The 17,087-nt window shown below is 46.8% G+C and overlaps 1 protein-coding gene and 1 pseudogene across 1 annotated transcript in view; both read right to left on the bottom strand.

Moving 5' to 3' along the window:
• Positions 1-1,484: 1,484 nt before the first annotated feature.
• LOC102425267 (ankyrin-1) overlaps positions 1,485-17,087 on the bottom strand; it is an 81,248-nt gene continuing 65,645 nt past the window's right edge. Inside the window, 2 exon segments of the mRNA XM_023760824.1 lie at positions 1,485-1,770; positions 4,751-5,309. Of these exon segments, the coding sequence (XP_023616592.1) occupies positions 1,485-1,770; positions 4,751-5,309 (845 nt within the window).
• On the bottom strand, positions 9,767-10,308 carry LOC102420798 (annotated as a pseudogene).

Below are 17,087 nucleotides of genomic sequence, written 5' to 3'. Positions count from 1 at the left end.
GGTTTCAGGTAGGAGCACAGGAAGAGAAGAAAGCAGCAGGCGAGACCAGGAGGAAGGAGGCAGATCCTGGGTGAGGAAACGGTGCTGACTGAACAGTAAGAAGCCAACGGAGACACAGAACACACACTCATGCACACATTAAAAATACATCGGCACAGACCAGCAACGCCAATTTCATAAGAACCCGTACATTTAAAAAAGACATTAATAAGATATCTGGAATTTGCTTCAAAATAATCTGGGGGAGGTGGGAGAGAGTGGATGGGGGTTCAGATGAAACAAGATTGTCCATGAGTAGGTAATTGTGCAGCCTGGGTGGTGTGTGCATGGAGAGTTGATATGATATTCTGTCTGTTTTGTATTTATTTGCAGTTTTTCATAATAAAACCTTTTTTTCAAAAAACACATTAATTCCTGGCTGGCATGGCTCAGTGAGTGTCAACCTATGAACCAGGAGGTCATGGTTTGATTCCTGGTCAGGGCACATGCCCGGGTTGCAGGCTCCATCCCCAGTGTGGGGCATGCAGGAGGCAGCCGATCGATGATTCTTTCTCATCATTGATGTTTCTATCTCTCGCTCCCTTATGAAATTGGCGTTGCTGGTCTGTGCCCATGTATTTTTAATGTGTGCATGAGTGTGTGTTCTGTGTCTCCTTTGGCTTCCTCTCTGAAATCAATAAAAATATATCTAAACAAACAAACAAACAAAAACCACATTAAAGTGGATGCCTGTGGGAATGAGGAGGGGCAAGAAAATGGGAATGGAGCATGAAGATAAAAGTGAACAAACAAAAAAAGTACAGTAGGACAAACTGAAAGGGATGGAAGGAGGGAGAGCTGATGGAGGATCAGGCCAGGGAACTGGAGGAGAGGAGAGCGAGTCTGTGGTGGGAAGGTTCTCCCCGTCCCTCTCCTGTGCCCCTTGATGAGCCCAACCCGGAACCAGAATTCCCGCTGGGTGAACCTCGGCGATAATCCATTCACTCCTCGTTTACCAGTGAGGAAACCAAGGTGCCAAGAAGAGAGGGGCTTGTCCACAGCCACGCAGACCATGGTTGGACCAGTTAGCCCAACACCCAGCTCTAAGTCCTTTCTAAAACATGACGAAAAGAGAAAACAAGACCCATGGCTTTGGAGTCAGCCAGACTGGACTCAAAGCCCACTTCTGACCCTGTGACCTTGGGCGAGTTGCTCAACCATCAGCTGCAGATGGGAATCACCTCTGGGAGCCGGGCAGTTGTGAGGATAATGACAGCACAGGCTGTGCCTGAGCGCTCAGGAGCTCCACACAGGTCAGCCCCTCCCTTCCCTCAGTAGGGGTCAAGGAGGCAGACAGACCAAGACCAAGGAAGCTTCTAGAGAAAGTGAAGTCACCGCCACAATGCTTAAAGCAAATAAACATGCTCGGCTCTGGGCTGAGTGAAGAGGAGGTGGCCTGGTGCTGGGACAGGCATCAGCAGGCCCCTCCCTGTGGGTTCTCACCTTTACCAGCTGGGAGAAGGTGCTCTCTGCCTCCTGCACCCGCTCTCGGTGGCCTTGTTGTCTTCGTTCCCAGTCAGCCTGCAGGCTCTCTGCTCTGGCTGCAAGTGCTCAGTCGCAGACACCAGGACCTTCTCATACTCCCGAGACCCACTGGGCTCCAGCCCTTTGACGGTGGTGACGGTTCTCTGGAATGAGTGTGGGCCTCGCGTGACCTCCTCTTGCCAGGAACCTTGTGCAGCATCTTGCAGGTACGAGACAATGGAGCCTTCCCCATCCCAGTCCTGCAGTCTGGGGTCCCGGAAGAGAGAAAGGACACCTGGTCACCCTTCAGTCTCTGCTCTTTGAGATACCCTCCCCCTCCAGAGCCCTGGCTCACCCAGGACACACCCTATACAGCCCACCCGAGGGACGGGAGAGTGTGAGCAAATCACATAGCTGACTGCCCTGTCCAGACAGGTACAGGTGGGCCATCCATGCTGTCCAGGTGGGAAGGGCCACGGGTACCAGTGCCATTGGTTCCCTCCTTTTGAGTGGATGGCCCCACTCTGGGCTCCCAAGGCACTAGGCTCACACCAAAGATCCAGTCATGGGGCCTCCGCACCCATCACGTTTCTCCCCTCCCCTCCAGCCCTCCAGGCCGCCTGCACTCAACAGTCCTCATCTCTATGCTCGCCTGAAAGGCAGTCACTCCCTCCCCCTGGAAACACACTCTTCTGTGGCCTCTGGGACACCCCATTTGCCTGGTTTCCCCCCACTCTCTGGCCTCTCCTTTTCCATGTCCTTTGTTGGTTCCTCCTAATTTCCCTGACTTCTGAACATTGGAGCACCCAGGGCCCAATTCTCAGACCTCAGCTCTATCTACACCCACTTCCTAAAGGAGCGCGTTCAGGCCATGGCTTTACACCCCATCCGCATGTGCTCATGCCCAGGTGCCTGTCTCCAGCACCACCTCCTCGAACTGCAGGTGGGAAATGGCTTCCTCAACATCTCTCCTCCGGATTCCTGACAGGGACCTTGAGGACACGGTCAGACCAGTTCCGCCCAGTCTTCCCCAGTCTGTGGTAAAGGGCACCTTCATCCTTTCAGTTGTGAGGTCAAGGACACTGGTGAGCTCTTTGACTTCCGTTTCTCACACTCCACGCTTATTTGTAAGCAAACCCCTTTTGGTTCAACTTTCAAAATATACGCTGAGCATAGCCACTTCTTGCCACCACCACAGCTACCATGTTGGTCCACATCACCAACACTGGCCTCCTTGCTCATCTCCCTGTTTCTACCCTTGGCCATGTCAGGCTGTCAAGGCATCTGTTAGGTCACCTCACTCCTCTGCTCAGAACCCTCCAATGGCTCCGCATTCCTCCCAGTAAATGCCCAAGTCTTTCTATGAGCCTCAGGGCCTGACACGTCTGGCCTCATTACCTCCCCGACCCCATCTTCCTTGATCTATGGTAGGCACAGTGACCTCCTCACTGTGCCTTAACTGTGCCGGGCATGCCCTACTTCAAGGCCTCTGCACTAGCTGGGCCTTTGGCTGGATGTCACCCCTAATTCCTTTAAGTCTTTATTCCAACGTCACTCTCCCAGGCTTCCCTGGCCACCTTATCTATAATTCCAACCACCCCTTCTCCCCCTGCCCCCCACACCTCCTGCTCCCATTCTCTGCTTTATTTTTCTTTTTAGCACTTAATATCTAGCATTTCTCTTTTAATTTTATTTACCTTATCTTGGTTACCATCAGTTTCTCCATTAGAATAGAAACTTCTTACGGGTAGACTGTCTGTTTTGTTCAGTGCCGTATCCCCAGTACCTAGGCATTTTTTATAAATGCCTGGCACATAGTAGGCACTCAAGACATATTGCTGAGTGAGTGAACAAAATTCGTCCCCATCAGAGGGCTGACCAAGGTCCCAGAGCCACACTGTAACATCCTGAGGCCCAGCGTCCAGGCCTTCTGGTTCCTCATCTGGTGACCCCGCTGTGGCCACGGTGCAGAGGCCAGCACACAGCTAAGTGTTCAATCAATGCTGTTGGGTGAATGGCCATCAGCGTTGTTGGAAGATGGTCTCTCTCACAGGAAAGCCAGTATTTCACTTTGAACCCTCACGGGCTCAGTCTGTCCAATTCTCCCCCTCCCCCTACTCAAAGGATTAGTCTGGGAACTAAATAAATCCTTGCATCTTCTAAACGACCTTCCTCTCCCTCCTCCAATGGTCTTTGGGCCACACTGAGTGGACCCTGGGGACTGGCCAGTCAGCTCCACATTTTGAGTGGAGCAGTGTGGATGGGAAGGGGACAGGAGAACAGGTTTCCCAAGGCCTGGCCGGGCCTGAGCTCCTTGGGTGGCCGCAGCCTTCTGGAACACATAAACTGTGTCCTTGCTTTAGGGAGAATTGAGGAAGCACAGTGACATGGAAGAAACAGCTGCGGTCGCTTGTTTCCTGTGCCAGCCGGTCCAGGAGGGCCAACGCGAGACCCGCCCCATGCCTGTCTCCTCTCTCCCCCTCGCCGCGAGCCCCCTCGGCACTCGGAGCACCGGGAGTGTGGTGTCCATGGTGTGGCTGTGAGCTCTCTGTGTCTGAGGGCTCTCTGGGTCCCCGAGGTGCACAAGGCCCTTCTGCCCGAACTGCCACCGATGCTTCCCTGCTGCTGGCACGGCACCAGGCCTTCTAGTCACAGGGAGCTTGGTGAGGAGTCACCCACAAGAACAGCCGGCTCTGACAGCTGAAAGCTCTGTCCTGTCCTAGATAAACCCACCAGCCTCACTGTTTCAAAAAGGTAAAGGAGAAAGGGCACCATTATCAGCTCTGTCACACGCAAGCTGTGTGACCACACGAATGACTTCCCGGGCCCTGGGGCTTGTAGGTTTCTAAATATGGTCTTCAACGATAAGCACTCCGCAGTGATAGGGGCCCAGGCACCCAGCCCCAGCTGCACTTAGAGACGTGGTTCCTCCAAGCCTAGAACCTCTCCCCTAAGTGTGCTCCCTCATCCCAACACCCTAAGCCTCTCTCTCCTGCGGGCCACAGCCAGGGGTGTCTTGGGGAGGAACTGGCCTTTGCAGACCACAGTTCCATTCTCACAGGACAGGGGTCAGACTGAGCTCTGGGCGGCTTCGGAGGCCAGCTGGTGATACTGAATGGATTTGTCCCAGGACGTTTAGAACACAGTCAGGGTGGGCAGCAGCACCCAAGCATTCAAGGCCAGGCACAATGTCACCCGGAAACCCAGGACGAGGAAAGGCATCCCACCCCGGCAGCCCAGCCCTTACCTGTCCTGGCTTGTCTCCATCACCCGACTCACAGTGGGGGATTCTGTGATGCGGGCTTGCACCCTCTGCTGGCCTGAAACAAGAGACACTTCATTCTCTGAGTCCTGCCCTGCACCTGTCGAGTCCTCCTGCCTCTTATGACCTGGCAGCTTCTCTTCTGACCTCTGACCTTCCTCCTGGTCAAGCAAATCGATAAGGCCATTTGTGGCATCTGAATCCACTGTGTCATCCTCCACAAGGTCCAGAGAGCCCAGCGTGGGGCCCTGGGTTCCCTCGGAGAACGCCCCCTCCAGCTTCCACTCGTGGCCGGTGGCGTCAGAGTCCTCGGCCTTGCTGCACTCCAGAGAGGAGTCCTCAGCAGTGACCAGAGAGGGTGTGAGGCCCGCGGACCACACCTGCATGTCAGACATCTCCAGCATGGCGTCATGCTCCGTGGCCGCCAAGGGGATGGCGTCTATGACGGCCACCTCGTTCCAGTACTGGTCTGCACGCAGCGGAGAGGGAAGCGCGTAGTGCAGGGAGGCAGGGGACAGCAGCTCGTCCTGCAGCGAGGAGTAACCTGGATGGGCAGACAGAGGGCAACATGCTCCAGAAGCGATTTTTGTCACACACGCTCACGTGCAAGTCCACACACACACACGCACACACGGCCACGGCCACGGCCACAGAGAGGCATGCACATTCCGGGCGAAGGGCTTTCCAAGCTCAAACTCCATTGCTCAGGGCTTGTGGCTGCTGCCCAAAGCACCTGGGCAGGAGAAACAAGGCTCTGGTTTGGGTGGGGGCAGCCAGGGAGAGGGGCAAAGAGGAGGGCGCCTTTGCTGGACGGCAAAGAGAACGGAATTCCTTTCCAGCTCAGAGCTAGATCAAGAAGCCTTGATCCAAAGGACTTGTGTTCCAATCTGTCTCCAATGGAGGAAAACCCCACTTCTCCACGGCTGGGCAGAAAGAAATGTTGTTCTTTCTTTGCTCAAAACGTCCCTTTAGCACAGTCCTTGGAGCACAGTCCTTGGAGTATCTGTCAGGAATGTATCTTAAAGGGAGGGAGCAGCCCACCCAGGTCCAGGGTTGGAGGGGTTTAGTGGGCACTCTGAACACCCACAGGCCTCGGTGCAGTGCTCAAATGGGAAATCATTTGGTTTGGGATGAAGTAACTTTTCCTCACGTTGCCAAATGGTTCTAGCAACTTGAACAATCTCAAGAGACGCAAGGGAGGGCTCTAAGGGTTCAAAACAGGGTCCAGGAGGCACCAGGCAGGTCGGCTGCCAGCTCAGTTTTCTGCCCTGAGCTCCTTGCCTGCAGGCCCTGAGTTGTGTTCCAGCTCCTGGTCAGCAGTGAGCAGGTGGGACCGGAGCCAGCTGGCTCAGGACACTGTGCACGGTACCCTGGTCAGCACAGCCTGTTCTTAACGTCTGTTCCTTCCTGACTGGCTCGGCCAGGAGTCCCTGCTAGTTTTCTGATTGGCTTTCGTATTGGTTCCCTGATGTTCAGAGGTGACTAGGAGCACAAGTGAGTGGCACGTGTAAATGTGTGAGAACCTGTGTGCCAGCTGAATGAGCACTGTCCTGTCAGGCGGCTCCTCTAGCCAGGAATGGGGAGTCCCTGTGAAAAGGGGACAGAGGGCCTCCAACTCCCCTTCAGAGCAGGTGCCAATCTGTGGGTGGGAGAAGGAGCTAGAAGATTCTCCATTTGGCTCAGCTTGTCTGGGGAACTAGGGAGTGTACCTCCAGCTTCTGAAGACCCAACAGAGTCAAAGGGAGGACCTGGATATGGTGGCGCTGCCCCCTGCAGAGTACCTTGCTAGATACTCTAAGCTGGTGTCCAGGCTCTTCATTCTGCCGTTCATCCCGCACCCCCACCCCATCCCCCGCATCAGGCTCTTTCCTGGGCTGGGCCTTTCTTTAGCCAAATGGGCCCTCCTGATTCCCAGCTCTGGGCCTCAGCTGCTCCCAGCCCTTCTCTCCTTCTGACAATACCATCTCCAGCTACCCTCATTCACTTGTTCAACAAAACACATTAATTAAGGTCCAATCACAAGCCTTATACCAGGCTAAAGGGTTGGGGATTGCAAACACACAGCACACACAAACAAGGTTCTCTTTGTCCTCTTTTTCATGATGTTTTCCCAACGACTTCCATTCACGTTGATTTCCCCCTCTTTGAACCCAGCCATGTTCCCCACTCAGCTGCTCATGAACTGTGCACTCTTTGAGGGCAGGGATGGTGTCTACCTTTTCCTCCCACGTGCCTAGACCCGATTGGGAATTCATTGGCTCCAAAGACTCTCTGGGTGTGTGAGGGGGACACCAGAACAGGAACAGGTGACCTTGTCCATATTCTAGCATTTACATGTCTCAATGAGCCCAGAACCATGCTATGTGATTGACACACATCTTCGCTTAATCTTCCCAGGAGAGTTTTCTTCCTGACTGACCGCTACAAGTCTGTGTGGTTCCAGGTCTCAACATTAGGAGGAGGAGAAAGAGACCATGAGGTGGTGGGGTGGCCGGTGGGTAGGGTTGTACAGTGGCAGAGACTAAGGGACTCCCCTTTCAGATCTGACCAAACTAGGAACAGAGATGTGGGAGAGTAAGAGAAATGAGTGGGTCGAATATTACCACGTTATGAACTGCAAGTCATTGTATGTGAATCTGTGACCTAAGGAATTGGGAAGCCAGGGGCAATGGCTTCAAACCCTCCAAAGAAATCTCTCCAGATATATGCAAGCAGGGCACTTTAGATTCAGGTAATTACTTTTCTTCTTGTTATTTTGAAAGCGTTATTATATTCTATTACTACTGGAGCACCTATTTTGTATAAAAGATATCTAACATGTTATTTTAAATTATTATTACAACAACCCTACAAGGAAAGTAATATTATTCCTACTTTATACATTAGGAAACTAGAGGTGCAGCGACTTGCTTAAGGCACAGTTGGTCAGAGTGGTCTTTTCACTAGAATCTGCCATATATATATATATATATATATATATATATATATATATATATATATATATATATAATTTTTTTTTAAATGCTCACTCGAGGATATTTTTTCCATTGATTTTTAAAGAAAGTGAAAGGGAGGGAGGAGGGGGGTAGTTAGAGACAAAGAAAAACATCCATATGAAAGGGACACTTCGACTGGTTCCCTCCTGCACAAGTTGAGGCCAGGAATAGAATCTGCAACCAAGGTACATGCCCTTGACCAGGAATCAAACCCATGACCCTTTGGTCTGGGAGCCAATTCTCTAACCACTGAGCAACCAGCCAGGGCCCATTAATATCTTTTAAAGATATCTTTATTGAGGAACAGTAGAAATACAATAAATGCACATACAGGGTAGGGCAAAGGTAGGCTTACAGTTGTTTGTATGGAGGAAGACATGCAGGTTATGATTATTACAACAGCTTTATGAACTCTGTATTTTGCATACTAACAACTGTAAACCTCCTTTTGCTCCACCTTGTATTTATTTACTTATTTATTGATTGATTTCAGAGAGGAAGGGAGAGGGAGAGAAAGATAGAAACATCAATGATGAGAATCACTGATTGGCTGCCTCCTGCATGACCCCCACTGGGCACTGAGCCTGCAACCTGGGCATGTTCCCTGACTGGGAATCGAACCATGACCTCTTGGTTCATAGGTCGACGCTCAACCACTGAGCCACGCTGGCTAGCCCCCCCCCCCGTATTTAAAGTAGATAATTTGATAGTCTCTGACATAGGTATACACCCCTGAAACCATCATGCAGAGAGGAACACCCATCATTCCTGAAAGGTTTCCTCATGCTTCATAATCTTTTCTTTCACCACTCCATTTCCAGGTAACTACTGATCTGCTTTCTGTTACTATAGTTTGGATTCCTTGAATTTTATATAAATGGAATTATACAATGTGCACTCTTTTTTTGTCTGGCTTTTCACTCAACTTAATAGTTGGGTATAATCCATATTGTTACATGAATTGATGATTTTTGCATTTTTATTGCTACGCTGTATTCCATTGGATGGATAGACTACAGTTTGCTAATGGACATTTGGGGTTTCCAACATGGGGCTATTACAAATAAAGCTGCTTGCCTGTGTGGACATACACTGTCTTTACTTTGTGGAAATCCTTAGGGGTGGAATGGCTGGGTCATATGGCATATGTTTAACTTTTCAAGAAACAACCAAAGTGTTTTCCAAAGTGGCTGTCCCGTTTTACATTCCCACCAGCAGTGTATGAAAGTTCCAGTTCCTCCACATTCTTGTCAACACTTGGTATGGTCAGTCTTTTTCATTTTATTCTTATGGGTAGTGGTATCTCCTGGTAATTTTAGTTTGTATCTCCCTAATGTTGAGAATCTTTCCATGCACTTATTTGCCATCTGAACATTTTATGGATTAAGTATCTGTCCATTCTAAAATTTGGGTTGTTTTCTTATTGTGAGTTCTGAGAGTTCTTTATATATTCTGGATACAGGACCTATATCAGATTTGCCAATATTTTCTCCCAATCTGTGCCTGGTCTTTTCATTTTCTTCACAGGGTACATTGCAGAGAAGAAGTTTTGATAAACTTCAAATTATCAATTTGTTCTTTTATGGATTGTGCTTTCGGTGTTCTATCTAAGAAATCATTGTCTTACCCAAGGTCATTAAGGTTTTCTTTTATGTTTTCATCTAGAAGTTTTATAGTTTTATGTTTCTATAAATTTTTATATAGGTTTTAGACTTAATTTATAATCCATTTCAAGTTATTTTTTTGTACATGGTGCAAAGTATAAATCCAAGTTCATTTTTGCATATGGATATCCAATTGGTCCAGTACCACTTGTTGCAAACAGTTTCCTTTCTCTATTGAATTGCTTTTGCACCTTCTATTCTGTTCCACTGATTATCTTTTTTTGACAGATCCTGCCGCAGGTTTATTTGTACAAACAGCACAGGAGGACACCAGCGCCACGCAGACAGCAGCCCAGGGGTCCCACCAGTCCTTCCGTCCTCACATCGGCAGACAGAGGCCTCTACTGTGGAGCCTTCGTGGGGGTCTGGGCACCTTTGGGAGCGGGAGCGTGGGCACTTTTGGGGGCAGGAGCCTGAGCCCCTTTGAGAGCCTGAGCTGCAGCCGCACCTGCAGCCTGGGGCTTGGTTTCTGCCTTGGCCTTGGTCTTTGGCTGGCAGAGCCTGAGCCCCTTGGCAATGTGGGCACAAGCACGTTTCCCAAGCTTGGGGTGAGCGATGTAGGCAAGTTGACTGAGTTTGCGGCTGCAGCCCTTTGGGATATTGGGCCTGGGCTCCTTGGGCTTGACCAGGGCCTTGATGGCCTCAGCGTGAGTGCTCATGGCCTTGGCGTTGGCTTGCATCTTCTTCAGGCCCTTCTTGTTTTGCTTCTTGGCAAAGTGCATGTTCCTTAGGAACTTGGGGTCTACCCCCTTAAGAGATTCGTATCTTTGTGATCGGGGTTTCTTGATGCCGTTTCTGTGCCATTTTCGGGACTGGTTGTGCGTGGTGTGGTTCTTGGACTTGGCCATCTCTGCACAGAAGCCCGCGACTCCCAAAGCGCCAGGGACCAGAAGAGAAGATGATTATTTATCTTTATGACAATACCACCCTGTACTGATTACCGTAGCGTTGTAATAAATCTTGAAGTTAGGTAATATGAGTCCAAATTTGTTCATTCCTCCCACTCTATTCATTCTTCAGGTCTTTTCATGTGAATTTTAGAACTACTTTGTCAATTTCTGGGGGAAAAAGCATACTGGGATCTTGATTGAGATTGCATCAAATACATAGATCATTTTGAGAGAATTGACAATATCAAGTCTACTGGTCCATCATCAAGGTGTACCTCTACCTTTATTTAAGCCTTCTTCAATTCCTCTCAGAAATGTTTTATAGTTTTCAATGTGTAAGTCTTTCACATCTTTCATCAGATATATCTCCAAGTATTTCAATTTTTTCAATGCTATTGTAAATAGTATTCTTTTATAATTGTTCATTGCTAGTATATAAATTCAACTGATTTTAGATCTTGAAATTGTATCTTGCAAGCTTATTGAACTTATTTATCCATCACTTCTTGTAGATTCCACTAGATTTTTTTATACATGTGATCTTGTTGTCTGAGTAAATGGTTTACTTCTTCCTTTTCAATGTGGTTGCCATTTATTTCTCTTACTTGCCCTATTGTACTGGCTAGCACCCCTAATAAATGTTGAACAGAAGCAGTAAGAGTACATATCATTGTCTTGTAACTGAACTTAGAGTCAAAGCATTCATCATAAAGTGTAAGGTTAGCTTTAGGTTTTTTTGCAGATGCCCTTCATCAGGTTGAATGCATTCTTTTCTATTCCTACTTTGCCGAGAGGTTTTTTGGTTTTTAATCAGGAATGGATGTTGGATTTGTCAAATTCTTGTTCTATATCTATTATGATGATCATATGGTTGTTGTTTTATTACTTTGTTAATCTGATGAATTATATTGATTTATTACATGATCTCTATTCTTTTAAATTTGTTAAGGTGTGTTGTATGGCCCAGAAGGCAGTTTTCTTGGCACATGTTCCATGTGAGCTTGAGAAGAATGTATATTGTGCTATGGTTGGGTTGTTTCGTCTTCTAGGAGAAATTGACCTCTTTATTGTTATGTAACGCCCTTCTTTATCCCTAACTTTACTTGTTTTGAAGTCTGCTCTGTCTGAAATTAATATAACTATTCCTGCTTTCTTTTGATTAGTGTTAGCATGGTATATTTTTCATCATCCATTCACTTTTCATTTGTATGTGTCTTTATATTTAAAGTGGGTTTCGTGTAGATAATAATTGAGTTGTGTTTTTTGATCCACTCTGACAATCTCTATCTTTTAATTGATGCATTTAGACCATTGACACTCAAGTGATCATCTATATATTTGGATTAATATCTACCATATTTATTATTGTTTTCTATTTGTTGTCCTCGTTCTTTGTTCCTATTTTTGTCTTCCACTCTTTTTTTGACTTTTGTGATTTTGAGTATTTTATATGAATCAATTTCTCCCCTTTCCTAGAATATTAGTTATGCTTTAAAAAAAACTTGTTTTAAACAATTGCCTTAGAGTTTGCAATATACATTTCCAAGTAATACAAGTCTACTTTCAAATAACACCATACCACTTCATGGGCAATGTGAATACCTTATAATAACATAATAATCTTATTTCTTCCCTCCCGTTCCTTCTATCATAGATGTCTGCTGTCATTCATCATTCATTTTGCTTATATATAAGCATATATAAGCATAAATAAATACATTGCTGCTATTATTTTGAACAAGCTTATCCTATAGATCAACTAAGAATAAGAAAAATAAAAGTTTTTATTTTATCTTTACTTAATCCTTCTTTGATGTTCTTCCTTACTCTATGTAGATTTGAGTTTCTGATCTGTATTATTTTCTTTCTCTCCAAAGAACTTATTTTAATATTTTTTTTTGCAAGACAGGCCTGCTGGCAAAATATTCCCTCAATTTTTGTTTGTATTAGTATTTACTTCTTCACTTTTGAAGGATAATTTTTCAGGATACAGGATTCTAGATTGCTGTGGTTTTTTTCCCTCTTTACACTTTAAATATTTCACTCCACTTTCTCCTTGTTTTCAGGGCTTCTGAAGAGACATCTAATTAGAAAATAATGTATTTATCCTGTCTGTTATCCTTTTCCTTTGGCCTGAAGGGCTTTTATTTTTCCCCTTAACATTGCTTATAGCATGGCTCTCCTGATGAATTCTTTCAGCTTTTGTAAGTCTGGAAAAGTTTCTTTTGCCTTCAGTTTTAGAAGTTATTTTTGTTGGGTACAAAATTCTAGGTTACTTTAGAGATGTTCTTTAAAAATGTTGCTCCACTGTCTTCTCACTTATTTCCAATCAGAAACCTGATATTCTTTGTTCATTTTTACATACTGTGGTTTTTGTTTTTGTTTTTTGGCTGCTTTTAAGACTTTATAACTGGTTTTGACCAAATTGTTTAAAATATGCCTTTGCATAGTTGCTTTCATGTTTCTTGTGCATGTGGTTCATTGAATTCCTTGGATCTGTGTATTTATAGCTTTCATCAAATTTGGAAAAATTTCAGCCATTATTTCTTGAAATACTTTTTCACTCAGTTCTCTGTTGGGAATTCTAATTTCACAAATATAAGGTCACTTGAAATTGTCACATAGCTCACTGATTTTTTTAAATTTTCTATTCTTTCTGTGTTCCATTTTGGAGAGTTTCTATTACTATGTAGTCAAATCCAGTAATCTTTTCTTCTGTAATGTCTAATCCTACCTGGTGTATTTTTAATCCTACACATTATAGTTTTATCTCTAGAAGATTGGTTAGGATCATTTAAAAATATCTTCTATGTCTCTACTTGATGTTTTGAATCCTAAAATACAGTTATAATAATTACTTGACCAGTTTTGTCTGCTAATTCTGACATCTGTGTCAGTTTTGGGTCAGTTTCAATTGATTGATTTTTTTCCTCCTCATTATGAGTCATGCTTTCCTGCCTCTTTGTATGTCTGATAATCTTTAATTGAATGTCAGACATTATGAATTTTTTCTTGTTTGGTGCTGGATATTTCCATATTCTCATAAATATTCCCAAGCTTTGTTTTTTGTGCAGTTAGGTTACTTGGAAATAGTTTGATCCTTTTTAATTTTACTTATAAGATTGATTAGGCAGGGGTGGAGCACTGCTATTCTCCATTTCTGAGACAGAACCTTTCTTTGTTCCCTATGCAATGCCTGTGAGAGATCTGTCTGCCTATTGGGTACAGCTGATTATACTCAACCAAAACTTCCAGAGGCAGAGTTCTCTGATCTCCAGAGTTCTCTGTGCAGCTTTCTTTTCCCTGGTAATCTATCTTGGGACCTCTAGCTGCCTTAGTCTCCCTGGACTCTCAGCAACCTCTCCTCAATCCAGGAAGTCCTCTTGGATTTCTCTTCCCTATGCCATGACCTAGAAACTAGCAGTAGGGTTCACTTTGTGTATTTCCAGGTCTCATGGATCACTGCCCTTTATTGCCTGATGTCCAATGTCTTGAAAACGTTTACTTTGTATATTTTGTCCATTCGGGGGCTGTTTTAAACAGGAGGGTATATTCAGTCCCAGTTACCTCCTCTTGGCCAGATGTGAAATGCATCTTAAACAGCCCCTCAGATATGGCCAGATGAACATTCTGTCATTCCTGGGAATCTCAGTACGTCTTGATGAAGACTGGGAGATGGTAGCTCTACTGGCCACAGAATACCTAAGGCTCATTCCTGGGTATTCTTTGCGACTTTTCCACCTTAAAACGCCATGGTGTTCACTTAAATGAAAATGTCTGTAAAGAGAACTAATTCATGCACACCCTCTCGCGTCTTGTGTTTATCCTGGAGCCCTTCCCCTGGTAAAAGCATTTAGGGGCTACACCTCACTGCTCCCTTTCTGTCTTCAGAGGACCCCACTGGTCCACCCACAGCCCCACAAGCCTGGATCTGAGGCTGTAGGTGGCCATACTCCGTGCTGGTGGGGATTACTACTAAGTCAGAGCAATGTTCTTTAAGGCCTGAGCACAGCCTCATAAGGAACATCTCACAGGTGGCACCCAGACCACAGTAAGGTCTGCTGAGTTCCCTGGGTTGCATTTCAGATGTATCTGTCTCTCTAGGAGTCTCATGCGACGCTGCCATACCGTAGTCACCAGCACATCCTTCAGTCTAGAGGCCTCTCCTTTGGGTTGCTTGTTGGGGGAACCAGGTAAAAGGCAACCATACAGATTGCTTTTGGACAGAGGACAGTCCAGGGGTCCCTCCCCAGGTCTCTCCTCATCTCAGCTTATCATGTGGGTCTGTCTCTGCTTATCTGGATGTAATGATTATCCTGTTAATGTCAGTAGCAAGCTAGACGAGGAGTGGACAGACACCCTGACCTCAGGAGCCAAATTCAGCAGTTGTATTTTTTAAAAAGTTGATAGAAATAAAACACATTTGATTTCTAAGAAGACATTCATATATGTTCAATTTATCAAACCAAATGGAGCTGACAAGTGTGGGTGTGAGGTGTCCACTTTTTCCTTTCATAGAAGAAATGTTTTATTTTTAGGAACATGCTATTTTCCCCTGCTCTTAGGTAATCTTTGTCTACACATTTATTACCCAAGAGCCTGGGTTGCCCCCCCTCCTGTGTAGGGGAAGCAAGTGGCCTTTTGGCTTCAGCCCCCTTCTGCTTCGGCCAGTCCAGGTACAGATGGCAAGAGGAGGCAGGAAGGCAGGAAAACAGACCTCAGGTTCCTATTCCCCTGACACCAGGGAGCAACCAATCCCTGCCCTTAGTCCCCATGGCTTCATAAGGAGACTCAGAGAAGCAGAGAAATGAGGTCAAGCACAAAGGAGGCAAGGTTTGACCATGAGCATCCGTGCAGAGGGCTGGGCTGGCCTCAGGACAAGCCATCACTGCTCCTGCCCAGGAGAAAGCCAGAGCAACTGCAGGAGGCTGCTGTCTCCCAGCCTTCCACCTCTGACCCTCCTGCTCCTTCTCTCCAAGCCAGAAGGGCACCCAGATGTGGGGTGGTCTTCCTGGGACAGGGAAGAAGGTAGGAAAAACAAACAAAAGCCAATGCCGGTGCCCAGAGAGGCAGAAGGGACCATGCTGGGAGTCAGTTTCTGAGTGTCTGCTCAGGCCCTGGCAGGGGTGTGCACGCAGGGCACACAGCCTGTGCCTGTCAGGAGACCTGCTGGAAGAGGGGGTTCAGGAGGGGTGATGAGTTTGGACAGAGAAGCCAGGAAGCACAGAAACATTCAATTTGTCGCTGTCTACAATCAACAAAGCAGTGAGAGGGATCCTTTAAAAACTTAAGTTAGGCCCTGGCTGGTGTGCTTAGTGGTTAGAGTGTCGGCTGGTGCACGGAAGGGTCTCAGGTTCTGTTCCCACTCAAGGGCATGTACCTGGGTTACAGGTACATGGGCGTGTGCAGGAGGCAACTAATCGCTGTGTCTCTCCCACATTGATGTTTCTCTCTCTCTCCCCCTCTCCTTTCCTCCCTTCCACTCTCTCTAAAAATCAATGGGAAAAACATCCTTGGGTTAGGATTAACAAAAAGCAAGCAAACAAACAAAAAACCCCAACAACTTAAGTTATATTATGTTACTCTTTTGCTCCAAAGCCTCCCATAGCCCTCCACCTCACTCCAAGTAAAACCCAATATCCCGAGGATAGTCTGTAAGAGCTGGCCCCCATGGCCCTCTGGTCTCTGCTCCCTCCTTCCTTCCTCCCTCCCTCTGCCCAGCCCCTGTGGCCCCTCACTGCTCTATGAGCACACCAGCCTCCCACTCAGGGCCACTGAATGTGTGCTTGTCTGGATGTCCTCTCCCCATGTTCCCATGGCTCATTCCCTCGTCTCCTAGGCTCTGTTCAAATGCTCCCCACTCCCACCATTCATCTACCCCCCAACCCCAGCACTCCCACCCCCCTTCCTAGGGCCCATTTTATTCCACACCACTTATTGTAACCTGTTAGCATATTATATAATCCACTTACATATTAGGTTCCTATTGGACTCTCCAAACAGAAGGTAAGCTCCATGAAGGCAGAGTTTGGGTTGTTTATTGTGGAGGGAGAGGCTGTTTGAGAACTGATTTATCTTCCCTGCCTAGAAGAGCACCTGGCACGCAAAAATATTTGCCAGATGAGCTGGCCAACTGAAACAGAGACCTTTCCACGGGGCACAGAGAGACCCAGCCCCACACAGGGACGTAGAGCTCTGTTTAGGCGTTTGAGCCTCTAGGACAGACAGGGGCTGGGAGGCCTATAGCCAATGGCCAACGTGAGGCGCTCATAAATGTCTGGGCAGTAACTCTTTAAAAAAAATTTTATTGTGGTAAGAACACTTAACATGGGACCTATCCTCTTAACAGATTTTTAATTGTTGTAATTCCTTTTTTTTTTTTTTTTAGTAAATCGATGGGCCCATTGTCCTGTAGGCACATAATTGGGGCACAAGAAAACAAAAACTTGCTGATCTGACTTCACTAAAAAGCCTGGGATGTTAAGAAACCCAACCAAGTGATGGGTTATCACACAGACAAGAAGGGCGCTGTCAGCTGGGTTTCCGGAGTTGGCAGCATTCCCGCACCGCCCTCGCTCTTTCCTGTGTGGAAGCCAGTGGGTCTACTTAGCAGCCCCGCCCCGCTCCAGCCAGGTCCCCGAGGCACGAGGTGGACCACTGTCTTAGAGCCCTTTACGCGGGACTTGAGGAGTGAGCAGTGCACAGCTTGCAGCCTCCACCTGGAGCCAGAGACAAGCCCTGCGCACGCACACACATGCCCTGGCACGCAGCT

This window comes from Myotis lucifugus, unplaced genomic scaffold, assembly GCF_000147115.1.
Source record: "Myotis lucifugus unplaced genomic scaffold, Myoluc2.0 scaffold_194, whole genome shotgun sequence".
Taxonomy (NCBI): Eukaryota; Metazoa; Chordata; class Mammalia; order Chiroptera; family Vespertilionidae; genus Myotis; species Myotis lucifugus.
Note: the sequence above shows the minus strand (reverse complement) of the source record. Positions and strands in the feature narration are given on the sequence as shown.